Source organism: Haliaeetus leucocephalus, unplaced genomic scaffold (genome assembly GCF_000737465.1).
Source record: "Haliaeetus leucocephalus isolate CR32 unplaced genomic scaffold, Haliaeetus_leucocephalus-4.0 Scaffold147, whole genome shotgun sequence".
Taxonomy (NCBI): domain Eukaryota; kingdom Metazoa; phylum Chordata; class Aves; order Accipitriformes; family Accipitridae; genus Haliaeetus; species Haliaeetus leucocephalus.
Window position 1 is genome coordinate 2,171,366 of NW_010972583.1, and position 12,932 is coordinate 2,184,297.

Genomic DNA, 12,932 nt, shown 5'->3' on the forward strand with positions numbered 1-12,932 from the left:
CAGTCACAAGCACCAGCCACCGACACGTGAGCACGCCCACAGACTCACAGTGAAGCATGTGCTGAAACATTTCTCTGGATCGAGGCCTTTATCTTTCCAAGGAAAACACCATAATCAGATGATGACACTTTTAAGCAGCATTGAATCGGTCAGGTTTTCTATACAATCGCCCCTTTCAGACAAATAATCCCAAGCGGTGGACAAACATCTGAAAAAAATGCCTTTACCTCACAACTGGCTTTATAAGGTACAAAGGGTAGCTGCTGCCTTTTCGCAGAGGCACAAAGCAATTAAACGGCCTCCACAAGGTCACCCAAGCCATCCGCAGCAGAGATGAGGACAGATAAAAGACCTTGGGACTCTCGTATCTGATCTTTAACCAGAAATCTGTCCCCTTCATCTCCTCCAACAGCCTTAATCTTGCTCACTTTTCAAGACTTTTAATCAGCAACCTTTTATAAACGCAGACAGGAGTATTACAGCACTGCTAAAAGGACTATCAGGGCCAAACCCAGCCGAGACACCCACAGTGCTATGAGAATACCCACATGCTTTGCAAAGTTTTTTGCAATTTACCATCTGAATGATGCTGGCATCTAAGCAGGATTTACTTAATAACACAATATCCTTTTGAAAACAAGACAGTTCAGCATGGAGCGAGGCATGCTGATGGTGCACTCGGTAATCGCAATGTCTTCACTGCTCGTGGGGGGTATCTGGGATTTTTCCTGAGCTTCCCTTGATGTCAGGATGCTCTGGAGCGACACTGCTTCCTCTGAACTGCTGTGCCATTTGCCTGTGGCGCCTGCGGGGAGAAAGCACGTTGCTGCCTCTCTGCACAGATCAATGACTGATGTCATGTGCAAACCTCAGTAATGATCCCTTCGTTAAATCGATTTGACAGCAAAGGGTAAAACAAACAGATTGCACGCTAGCAATGAGAAAATACCAACTGCTCTGCCATTAAGTAAACAGAAGTGTTGCTGCTTTAAAGAGCTTGTGCATGAGCACAGCATGGCCCTCAGCTCAGCAATTACGATAATGCCTATCAGCAACATGTGGACGTGTGCTGTTAATTTCATAATTAATAATCATCTCGGTGCCTTTTACAAAGGAAATAAGCACTGATAACCTTGCTGTACAGATGGGAACTGAAGCATACATAAGAATACATGCGTGCGCACACAAGGATGTACACGGGAGGGGATGCCCATGCAGACTCAAGGGGGTTTTCCCTTAGAAAGAACCAAAATCAGCAAACGGGCTTGGGGCTCCCTTCTCTCTACCCCAAACTCCGATCACAGGACCACGCAATTAACACATTCAACTGATGAAAAGAGTGCAGATAACGTAAATAAGATGAAGCCCCAACTGAAATTTTTAATAACCAAATACACATGGCAGTACAGCTGGCCTTCCCAGCAAGTCACAGAGGTCTAAAACCATCTGGAGGGTTGTGTGAGAAAAAGCCATCGCATTGCGTGGAGTTTTCCTGTTTTGCATGCTCTGAAGTAACTGCAGAAGTCATCTGAACCAAATTAAGTCTCCCAGAAATTGAATCATTCTTTGATTACCAGCAGTGACCCTTTTTCGTGTATTCTCTGGTAAAGGGAATCACAGTTTCTTTCCAGCTTTCCAGTTGTGCGTGTGTGCGGTAATTTCCTTGATTACCATTGGGAAAGTTCACTCACAGTTCCCCTCTTGGCTGCCCACACTGCACCCTCGCTGCTCATGTTTTCTCTGTACCGGTAGTTGTACTATTTGCTTTTACTTCTTCGCTGTAGCGTGGGGCTTAGCGCTGGCCTCCAGCGCAAGGCTCTGCAAGGACACGACCATGGGGACCTCTACGGGCGTGCGGGAGGGTGGTGGCATCGGCACCGAGTGCATGGCAGCTCCTTCAACCGCTCGAAAGCTGGTCCTTCATCCCGTCCTAACCAAACACTGCAGGCAAGGCTTGCTTGCCTTCGTTTTCGTGCAGCGAAAGAAAATTTTGCCTAATTTATGATAGGACTTGCCAGATTTAGGAGCCCAAGCACACTGGGAGCGCGCTGGCTCTGGGACCACCACGTGTGGCACGGGGTGGAGTGCAGAGCAGCATCCAGCCACATGTGGGAAATCTCCCTGGTGCTTCAGCATGGAAAATCCCACCTTTCTGGCTCTTTATGGAAGGAACTACTCTCTTCCTTTCCTAGGAAGGAGGGAGAGCCACGCAGAGGCACACGTGTTCTTGGTCCTTCCAGCCCCACACTGGCTCCAGTGATAGTCCTGCTGTTATTCCTGTTCCTATTCCCCTTTGGAGTACAGCATCAGAGGTGTTCCTGGTGCTTTACAGGGAGAATAAAGACAGGAGGATGTATCTGCTGCTGATGTAAACCCTTTGAAGTCGATTTATACCAGCTGGGGTTCCCTGAGGCCAAGAGTCCTTATGCAAAGAGGCTGCTTAAAAAAGTTTTAGTCATTTGCAGGAGCTGAGGGCAATTTCAAGATAAAAGAGCTGCTAAGATGCTGCGGGGCTCCAGCCCAGAGTACCTAAGGAGAGTGGGGTCCCACCCCACACTTTGATGGAGGAGTATCGGTGCAGATCTCCAGTGTGTAAAAATGTTTATAAACTCTGTTCCCGGCGACCCACCCTTCTGACGCAAACGTTACATCCCTCGCTCTTCCACCGCTCCTAGAAATCCTTAGAACAAAAGGATTTGTGGTACGAGGGTTACTTTCGCCTTTGATTTCCATGCAAAGGCACCTGGGCTCAATCCTTCTCAGCTTAATTGCCTGGGTAAATTACTGCAGGTCCAGAGGTGCAATTAAACTTTGGTGTAACTCCATTCATTTCAACAGCTCTTCTCCTGGGAATAATTGGACACCCAGCACTGGGAGCTTAGAAGAGCTGACACTCACCTGCCCATGTGACAGAGAGGGAACAAGAGTGCAGCCGGAAATTATTTACACACAGGAGGGAAATTACTCATCCCTGTATACAGCAATCAGGTCAAACAGCAAATGTGTAATGCTTTTGTCTGGACCTCTGGCCGCTCGAAGGTAATGGATGTGACACTCATGCACTACTGCGGATTTTTAAAAAAATTAGATTAATCTCATCGCCTGTGTTTGAGAAGCTAGAAGAAATATTTGTAAATACCTAGCCCTCTCTTCCTGACACGGATACCTCACTCCCGTATTGCACAGAGACACCTAACCACCAGGCAGACAAAACTCCCAGAGTTTGGATTTTGCCTGAGCAAAGGCTCAGGCAGAGCAAGGCTCAGAGGGTGCGATCCTGGGTGTCCCGGGACAGCGGTTGGTACCAAACCTGGACACCCCCTGCTCACTCCTGAGATGGGCAGGGAAGCAGATCTCTGGCACACAAGCACCTTGTAACTCGCCGAAGGTTAATTTTTCATTACTCTGTTTTTTTTCCCCAAACTACATTTGGAAAACCTGCTGATTCTGGAGTGCTGGAGCATTTCTTTTGTTGTTTCTTAAAAAGTTTGCAAGTCAAAAGAGTTAAAATTCATTAATTTATAGGAGCAGTAACCTGATCATTTATCTGTGCTTTCCTGATGTTACATCACTTACAGAAAGGACTGTGTCAAACAAATTTGCCACTGTCCTTGTTACTTCATAATTTCTATCGATTTTCCTTTTTAAGCACTCACATGAAGGATAATGGGGAGGTGCATTTAAATGTTTAAAGAAAAAATGAGCCCATTTCACACTAAGCAGTACTAAAGGAGAAAGTCTGCAGACGTATTTCAGTGCCTGAAGAAAAGTGGAATGGTTGCAGTCAACTATCACTCATTAAAAAAATCAAATGCTTTTGCAACTCTTTCTAGTTCTTGTTTCCTAAAACAATATAGTTTTTAATGTGCTAGAAACTATTTTTAATGAGATACAAAGTACTATTTGTTTTTTGGTTTTTTTTTGTTTTGTTTTGTTTTCCCTTCAGCTTATTTTTTCAACCAAAAAGTAAACACACGGTTATGAAATATCCAATTTCACATCAAAGGAGAGTTGATTTATACATATGTTCAAAGGAAGACTTTAAAGGAGTAACATCGTGACCAACTTGTTGGCCTTATGTTATTAGAATAATTTAAAAATCCACAATGTAAATGTTGATAAATAAATAGCACGTTGCCATAAATCAGCATGTGGCTGCTCATGAAAGCAATAACATATATCTGATGTAGACAGAACAATATTCACATTTTACCAGTAAAGTTTAGCATTTCTGAAAGCGGCAGAACCTCCCTTGGGTGGGACATATTTACGCAACACAGGGCTTAAAATTGATGAAGTGGAACCTGAAGCAGGAGTGTTATCACCCGTACATTTCCAGCTCGTTTCCAGACAAATGAGACTTGAAATATGCAAATTGCATTAAAATGCTGGAAAGGAAAAACTCCCTATAGGATCCTGCCCAAGGAAAGCACTGTGAATTAGCACTGCTTAGAAACGATACTGAATTTCCTTATTTAAAAGCAGGCTCGGGGCATGTTACTCACTTGCTGGGAACTGGTAAGGCAGAAGAAACCCCCGCTCCTCCGGATGCTGGGGAATTGGTAAGGTCATGGAGAAACCACCCCGTTTACTTTCCTGAAAATGAATGTGTCATGTGTTTATAAGGTGTGCCTGCCTGAGTTTTTGTTGGCACATGGAGAAAATGCCTGCCATACCCTGCAGGGCCAAATCTGCTTACCACCTCCTCGGTTGGGGCAGTCCTGCAGCATCTATGACAATGAATTCAAGTCTCAGTGTATCCAATACCATTGTGTTTGGTACCCAACAGCCCTTGGTTTAGATTTACATTTGTTTGGATTGATATGAAATACCAGGACGGAGAGAGTTTAAGATTTCACGCTGCATGGTGTGACAAAGCACATATTGTCTGTCTCCTTGGGCGGAAAAAACGCGGCAGTGGGGTATGGCCCAGTCTGCAGCTTGAACTGAAGCTTTGGGTTCCTTTGGAAGAGGCTCAGGTTGGTTTCTGCTTCATCCAAAATGCTCTTCCTATATTTAAGAATAGGTCTCTTCTAGCCAGTTAATACATACAACTGTATCTTGAGTCTATGCGTCAGCTTACTAGGTTTTGTATGGATTTCTTCACCAGAAAGTACCAACCCGCACACAGCAAGAGCTCTCAACCAGACAGAAGCACAGCAGCGATCCCCTGGGAACTGCACTCCCTCTCCGTCATTGAAAGGTGCATTTTATAACATAAACCAAATTGCACGGTAAGGAGGAAGGACCACACAAATGGCACGTTACAGGCAAGGGGTAACTCCCAAGACTAGTACCACCTTTTCCAGAGCAGCTGAGCACAGCATGGTGAGCATTCATATCAGTTTTTCATCTCAGCGCTGCTTTTACTCTTCACTCAAAGGAGAGGCGAGTCAATAAAACCAGAAAGAAGCAAAAACATTTGTTCTGCAAAATAATTTTTATACAGTTTTACCAGGTGGAAAAATGTTTGCCATGTTAACTGCAAAAGGAAAATCAGGAAGAAGAGATGATGAGTACCAGCCCGAGCTGAAGGCTAAGAAGCAACAGCAAAATTAAAACCTACAGCAGCTTGTTTGTTGACATAAAGTTGATTAAAGAAAGACCTGATGCAACTGACAACATCTGTGGCCTCCAGAGCAGATAGCGCTCCAGAAGGCTGCAGATCTCAGACCAAAATCTTCTGTCAGTCACACCCATGCAAACCACACTGATGAAGTCTCGAGTGCCAAAGGAAGCCAAACGACTACGTAAATAGAGCCCACAAACCAGAGAGCCTCCCCAGCTGCTCGTCCCTGCCAGGGCAGGCAGGGAGCAGGCAGAGGCATCCCTGCACCTGTGGGGCTTGGGGGTGAACCATAAGGAGATGCTGGACATTCGGATGAAATATGCCTGGACTATATTCTCAATCTTCAGAAAAAAAAAATAAATAAACAACTGAGAGGGAAAAGCATTTGTCATTTAACAAGAGAGCAATGCAATTAAACATGGGATTTTGTTAATCGTATGGAGCAGCGATTTAAATTTAATTTAAATTTGAGTCAGGCTCTGCAGTCATCATTTAGGCAAATCCAGCTGGGGTTTTACCTGAGTAGGAGAACAGGCTTTGGAAAATTCAAATAACTTTGTGCCCTGAGATGACTTTTCCAAGATGCCCATGATGAGAAAACTGTGGCAACTTTTAATCGACAGAAGTCCGTTTTGCTTCAGAAAACACAGGATAAAGAGTAAATTCTGGGAAGAAGTCAGTGTAGCTCTACAATACAGTATCCCCCCCAAAAAAGGTGGCAGTTGGTCTTGCCAAAATGAAAATGAGCTTAATGCAAGCACCAAAACCATACGGAAGGCACTAATTAATGTAAATATATTTAAATGAAAAATCCTTCTCACATAGAGATAGGCAAATGATTTGCAGAATAATTTTTATGTGGCGTTTGCCCAGCTGTGCTAAACCAGCAGCAAGGTGAGGCACTTCTCGTTTGTTTGCTTGAAACACAGAGCAAAGGCTTTAATCAGAGGAATCTCTCCCTCTAAGAGCTCTGATGGATGAGCCTTCAAACCAATACATCTCCACAACATGTTCTGGCTTTGATAATGCAACATCTTTCAATTAAGTTTCATTTAGTGCAAATATTTTGATCACCAGCTGCCCCACCGAAAGCAGTTGCTCTGCAACTGGGTAAAAACCGAGACGTTCAGAGTCGGGCTGCGGAAACTGGTCCGGTCCACAAAATCAGGGTCAGGATTAGGACTGCTCAGAGGATTAAATCCTACTTTGAAATCCTTCACAGCTCACCCTCATCCTAAGTGATGCTTCTCCTCTGAGACTTCATGCATCTCCAGTATCCTCACTTCACTTCCAGAGAGGTCACTGCTCTGAACAGTTAGTCACTCTCTAGTCCTGCCCTCAAATCATGATTCATTTTGAACCTGCCTTTGAGCTATTATTTATTTAAGCCCCACCCTAATGTGCTATAACGTAAAAGTCTGAGAATGCAGAACTTTAAAACCCATCACATCCTAGTACAAGCAGAAATGTTTAAAGGACATGCTAGAAGGTCCTGGGCACCGTCATGTCCCACAGGATGGCAGCTCCCCAGAAAGGCTCCTGGGAAGGTGGATTTGAACCAAAATTCAAACCCCAAAGTCTTCATCTCTGCTGTGGCTATCTAGACGTGTAGCAGCAGCATGTAGGGTATGCATGGCCGCAGGATCTCCTTCATATTGGCTCTTCCCGCCCGTTTACTGCAATGGTCCCAGAAGATGAGAAAGCATCCGCCACTCAGAGTCACTTTTTTCTAGGAGGGTATCTCGAATGGTGGCACTGGCCCCTGGCTCCTAATACTGTACCAACACTTTTCACAGGCAATGGTGCAGCTTTCCAATATTCCGGTTTTTAAATATTTGAATCAGTTTAACTAAGATATCTGGAAACTGACAGCCCAGAGAGCTCGCAAGACCAAAGTATTAGATTGTTAAATAAGCCCATGTAAGGCCCTGCTATTCTATTCCGCCCCCCTCTTATGACATAATTGATATAATCAGAATAATTTATTTTAGAGGCCAAAGAGCAAGGGAGGAGGAATAGGATGGATATGGAGACAGCTACCCTAGAAGTCCATTTGACAGTGATGAGAACTGATACGCAGGAGCTGACTCGGACCCAGCTCGCCAAGTCTTGGAACATCCACAAGGAGCTTTGAGGGGTTTCACAGTGTGGGGCAGAGCCACCGTTCAGAGCTGGCTCCTCCTCACCCAGCAGGCTTCACTGGAACCTCATGTTCACCACTCCCAAGTGTCTCTGTTAAAAAGTATGGCTCCTGCATCGTGCACAGCTTTGCCTTAAGGAATACAGTGCCCTGTCCTCTAGAAAAGGACATCCTCAACACAAATGAAAAGCCATCAGATAAACAAAAGATGGAGTGAATATTCCCAACCTCAGATAGAAACAGCTCCTACTGCAGTTCTCATGGAGCATAACGATCGTCTAGTGTCCCGCTCTGCAGACAGCAGCTGTACGACTAAGAAACGGTTAACCACCGCAGAGCATGCCGACGTCAAACCTGACTCAACGTCAAACCTGACACGGGCAATGTGTGTTAGGGCTCTGCAGGGACCAGTTCTGCGGGGACTGCTGCAGAGCAATGCCAGGGGCTGCTCTGACTGGCCCATCACACTCCAGAGAGCTCTCCCGGTCGCGGATCCCTCTTTCTGTAACCCAAGTCCCCAGGCGAGGGGAATACCGGTATGCAGCGGGGGAACCGCGTGCGGAGCTCAGTGATTCATCCCAGCTTGTAAAAACAGGAGACGTGGAAGTCTCTTTGTTTCGCTGGCTGCTGCACAAGCGAACAAGCCTCTCTTTGTGCAGTGCTCGGCTATTTTAAAGCATATTAAACAAAGGAAGTTACAGCAAAAGCAAGCGAACGACTAAACAGCCCGGCACCACTTAAGGGAAACATCACGTACGAAGAGGACAACATTCGGGACTGTCGGACTGGCAGAAGACAGGCAGGCGAGCGTGGAGGCTGTGCAGCCCGGCACATACACTGCTGGCACTTGGCCCCCCGCCATGCTCGACCTCCACCATGGACCTCAGGAGTTTACATTAGTGTCCAGATGTTTATTTAGCCACTGTCTCCTGAAAGCTAGGTGCGGCCTTGCTCCTCTTTTCTGACCCAAATGCCCTTTGAAATACAAGCAAAACGAAATCAGTTATGTTTATCTTAGTGGCTTCTGGCTCACAAGCAACCAAGATAGGAGAGCAGAGCCCCGCTGTGCTGCTGCCCTGAGCCACTGGCTGAAAACGGCCTTGGGTGGCAAGATTTGAGTTGCGTTATTCAGCACTTGGGAGTAACGGAGATGTCTTTTAAAGAGTTGAAGTAAGAGAGTTTAAGGATTTACTCTGAGGTGTTTGTAGCTGCACAGGCAGTGCTGGCAGGGATGGGTCCCCCAGGGAAGAGTACGGTGAGAGAAGCGGGTTTTGAAAGTTGCGAGAGCACAAGGCAGGCACCCTGATGACAACACTTCTGTCTACTCAAAATTAGAATATCCCCACAGACCACAAATTACATTATCTGTCCATTTACTTACTCGATGGACTGCAAAAACCTCTAAATAAGACTGGTCTAATTTAAAGAGATGGAAAGGTGCTGCTTAGGTCCATTCAGATATATTCATTTTACACGTGATCTGGGCTGTATCCTGCATGGACAGGCAGGTAGCTCTTGAGAAATACTACATTTTTCCATCCCTCATTCCTATATTACGGCCCCGTAAAAACTTGCAGTCAGCAAGGCCAGCATTGCAGCTGGCAAGAATACTTGCTCCTTTTTATGATTCGGAGGATGCACTGAGCATGTCCTCCCCCAGATCCCAAATGCTATATTAGGTAATAGAGCCAAGGGGGTCCTGCGCTTCCGTCTGCAGGACAAGCGAGGCTGCGGACAGCTGCCTAATGCCAAACGCGACATTACAGGGTGGCCACCAAGAGACAAAATACCCCCTCTTTATCAGCAGGCCCATGACTCACAAATCCTTCTGAGACACAGCAGTTGCCTGAGCTGGAAGTTGGACAGGGTGATAAATGCAGGAAAAAAAGAATATATATGTTACAATAATGTAAATATGTGTGGTCTGCTTCTACAAGCAGCACTGAGTGTCTACAGAGCCTTTTACAGGTAATTTTGTTTCATTGCAAAGCTGCAGTGCCATACTCCGCTGGTAGCAAAAGATTAGTTCAATGTTAGGAGAATATATTCCCTTCAAGTCAGTTGCATTCCCTGCAACCAGGTAGTTTTCCAGGTAGTTTTTTTCTCTAATGTAGAAGGTTAAGGGCACTTAATAGAAGCTCACAGCTGGAGCGCAAGGGACTCAGGCTGGTTCGTGGATCAGGCACTGCTCTGGTAATGCATCAGGACTCACGGACGCTGACAACACACCCGGGGAACAGAGTTCCCCTCTTTGCCAGTTTTAAGTCCGACCCCGCTCGTGGGACTGTAGGGTCCCACTGTGCAAACAGCACTACTCCCTTGGCTCACACTGATGTCAGTGCAATCAGGCTCATTAGCTCACAGTAAGATTAGCTGCTCATTTCCTCACTTCTCCTGTAATTAACTCACATCTTAAAAAAGTATACGCACTTGTTTTAACTGATGTTTTCCGAAAACCATCAGCTTAAAGCCAGGATGCTGTCCTGCATGGCGCTTCCCCCCAGCGATTCCTTTTTGGTGCAGGACTTCTGAGAATCACCCCGCGAACACGTATGCCGAGATCCTCCCTCTCTCTCTGCTGTTGTTGCAACTCTGGATTTTCTAAACTACGTCTGTCAGGAAGGAGACAGGAAATTCGAGTCACACTTGCAACAGCTGTGCCATGCCTACTATCAGTCTCAAATGACGTAGTTTGGCTTGGGTGGCGCGGGGCCAGGAACTTGGTGAGAGCGGAGGTCAGGAAGATAGGTCACTGTTTATACTGCTCTTGCACTTGGGAGCATGCTGAGTCTATTTGCTTTCTTCCTATCTATACTGTTTCTCTTTCCGTTTTTCTTTAATAACGTGGAGCCCAAGCATCCTGTTTTCAAAACATCTGACTGTTTTGCTATTTACCGGTGACATATTTAAATGCCTTTGACCGAAGCAGGCAGTTGAGTGGGATACGTGGCGAAAGGCAAAACCTGACCAATTAAGGACCGTTGCAGCCTCCTCCTGAAGATGCACGTTTCCAACACAACGGCTTCTCACACTCTAAGATCACTCTGCAGATTGTACGTCTGAACCCGAAAGCCACAAACCCCCAAAACTAATTTGTGTCAATATTTACTGCTGATGAGGAAAGGAAAGCGAGGTGTGAGGCCATTTTATGCTTTTCTTTCACAGATGAAAGCAATACTGGAAGTTGACCAAAAAACGCAGACATTTCAGAAACCAGTTGTGAAAGAACAAAGTTTCGGGAACCTTTTGCTCGACCCAGCTGCAAGCCATTTGCACACAGAGGGAGCACAATTTGTAATTACTATAATAAGCAATATAGTTAGTCTTTCACCTTCACAAGTCCAGATTTGGCACTCAGTGGAAAAAAAATAATCTCAAAACGAAGGGCATCAGCGTCCACATTGGCCGTGCAGCCTTCTCTGCAGCCTAAACCTTTCTCAACTTTCACCCTGGCTTCCCTCGACACAAACTCAAAAAACATAAAATATGCCTTTCTTGAAAGCTCGGTCTATAAAACTTTTATTGCTTCCTTTGCCCCTGCACGTCGTGGTAATCACTAACAGAGGAGGAAGCTGAAATAACACGGGATTTCTTTGCTCAACTTTTTCCATAAAATCAGTTTATGATTCAGCATGTCTGATTTCATTAATTTCCGATTAGGAAAAAAACAATAACAAAATAACATCGGGTTGGTGCAGTACAACTCAGAACCGGGTTTAACGGTGACACCTGATCAAAGGCATAGATGCAGCGGACACAGCCCTCGCCCCAAAGACGGAGCAAGCTCACCCTGGGACTATATGACCTGCTCCATCGGACAATGCACGGCTGTAAACACCGCCTCCAAACCTGGGTGCAAAAACTGCGCTTGAAAAAAACAAGGCACGGGGATGGGGAGCAGCCAGCCTGTCCCGGAGGTGCGAAGGCTCTGCTGGCAGCCAAGCGCTGCCCCGGGCAGCGGCTGGATCAGAGCAGGGAGGTGGCTCCGGGCCCCGGGGGAGGGAGCGCCTTCCATCCGGCACCAGCCACTCTGGCAACTTACGGTCTGGCTTGGGGAGATGCTGCAGCGAAATTCATCTGCGATGCTGTGGCTCGGCAGGACGGAGGCTGGGGAGCTGGTTCCAGCACCGGGAATGGGGGCGAGGGGGGGAGGAACATCAGCTTCCACAAGTTGCCCAGAGAAGGGCGTTCAGCCCTCGCGTTTCTCTTGCTTTCCTCTGCTGCTTCTCAGCGTTCTCCTGGGACTCTGCTCTCCCTCCTGCTTCTCTGACTTTTACCACAGCGTACTTTTCTTAGTTTTATTTTAGCACCTTACTCCTCGCAGAAAAACGCAAAACTCCCCTTTCGCTCACGGCGCATTAAAAACTAAAAGAAAAAAACCCAAAACGTCCCGGGAGGCGGGGGGGCAGCTTCTCTCGGCGCTCATTCCCTATGCACCATCTTTGACTTCGCACCCTCATCATATGCTGGCAAGCGGTGCCGAGCCAGCCCACCACATTAAAAACAAAATTAAACGCTTACCGAAAGACAAAACAGCAATAAAATAACGTACCACAATGTTTAGAGTTTGCCATTATTACGGACAGACAACAATGAAGATAATTGACTTTTGAAGTGATAATTTGTTAAATGCGGGCGTTTTCAGAGTGTTTCTGGTAATATCGGTTCCGAAGGGACCGGCGCTAATTGAAACCTCTTTTACTTCTCAGAGAAGAGCCCGGCGGTGAGGATCGCTCTCCCCAAGCCGGCCGCACCGGGCCACCTCCAGTTGTTTTCTGGCCGTGCCCCCCCGGGGGAAACGCGCACCTCCTTCCCCGGCAGTAACTCGGGAGTTGCTCTCCTGTACAGACGCGCAGGGGAACCGGGCATCAGGCTGCCGTGCCGCGCTCCGCACCGCCGCGCTCCGCATCCCTCCGCTCCGCTCCGCATCCCCCCCGCCGCTCGGCTCACCTTGTTGGATGCCATCTCGCTGACGGAGCGGTAGGTCTGGATGGTCTCCAGCTGATCCAGGCACCAGTCGAGCTCCTCCAGCGTCTCCATGGCCAGCTTCTGGTAGGGCTCCTCTGCGAAGAGGCAGACGGACATGTAGTCGGGCTGGCGCGGCGGCAGCCTCTCCATGCCGGGGCCGCCCGAGCCGCCGCCAGCACCGCCGGAGGTGCCGCACCGCTCCCTCATCATGCGGCCGCCGCTGCGCTCCCCTCGCCGCCGGCGAGCAAATCCCCG

General features: G+C 47.1%; 1 protein-coding gene across 2 annotated transcripts in view; it reads right to left on the minus strand.

Annotated features, from left to right (window-relative positions):
- The window catches only part of PDE4B (phosphodiesterase 4B, cAMP-specific), a 194,121-nt gene that overhangs the window by 14,680 nt on the left and 166,509 nt on the right, over positions 1 to 12,932 (minus strand). For both annotated transcript variants that reach the window (XM_010561519.1, XM_010561520.1), the window contains one exon: positions 12,660 to 12,772. In XM_010561519.1, the coding sequence (XP_010559821.1) occupies positions 12,660 to 12,772 (113 nt within the window). The remainder of the gene's footprint in view (positions 1 to 12,659; positions 12,773 to 12,932) is intronic.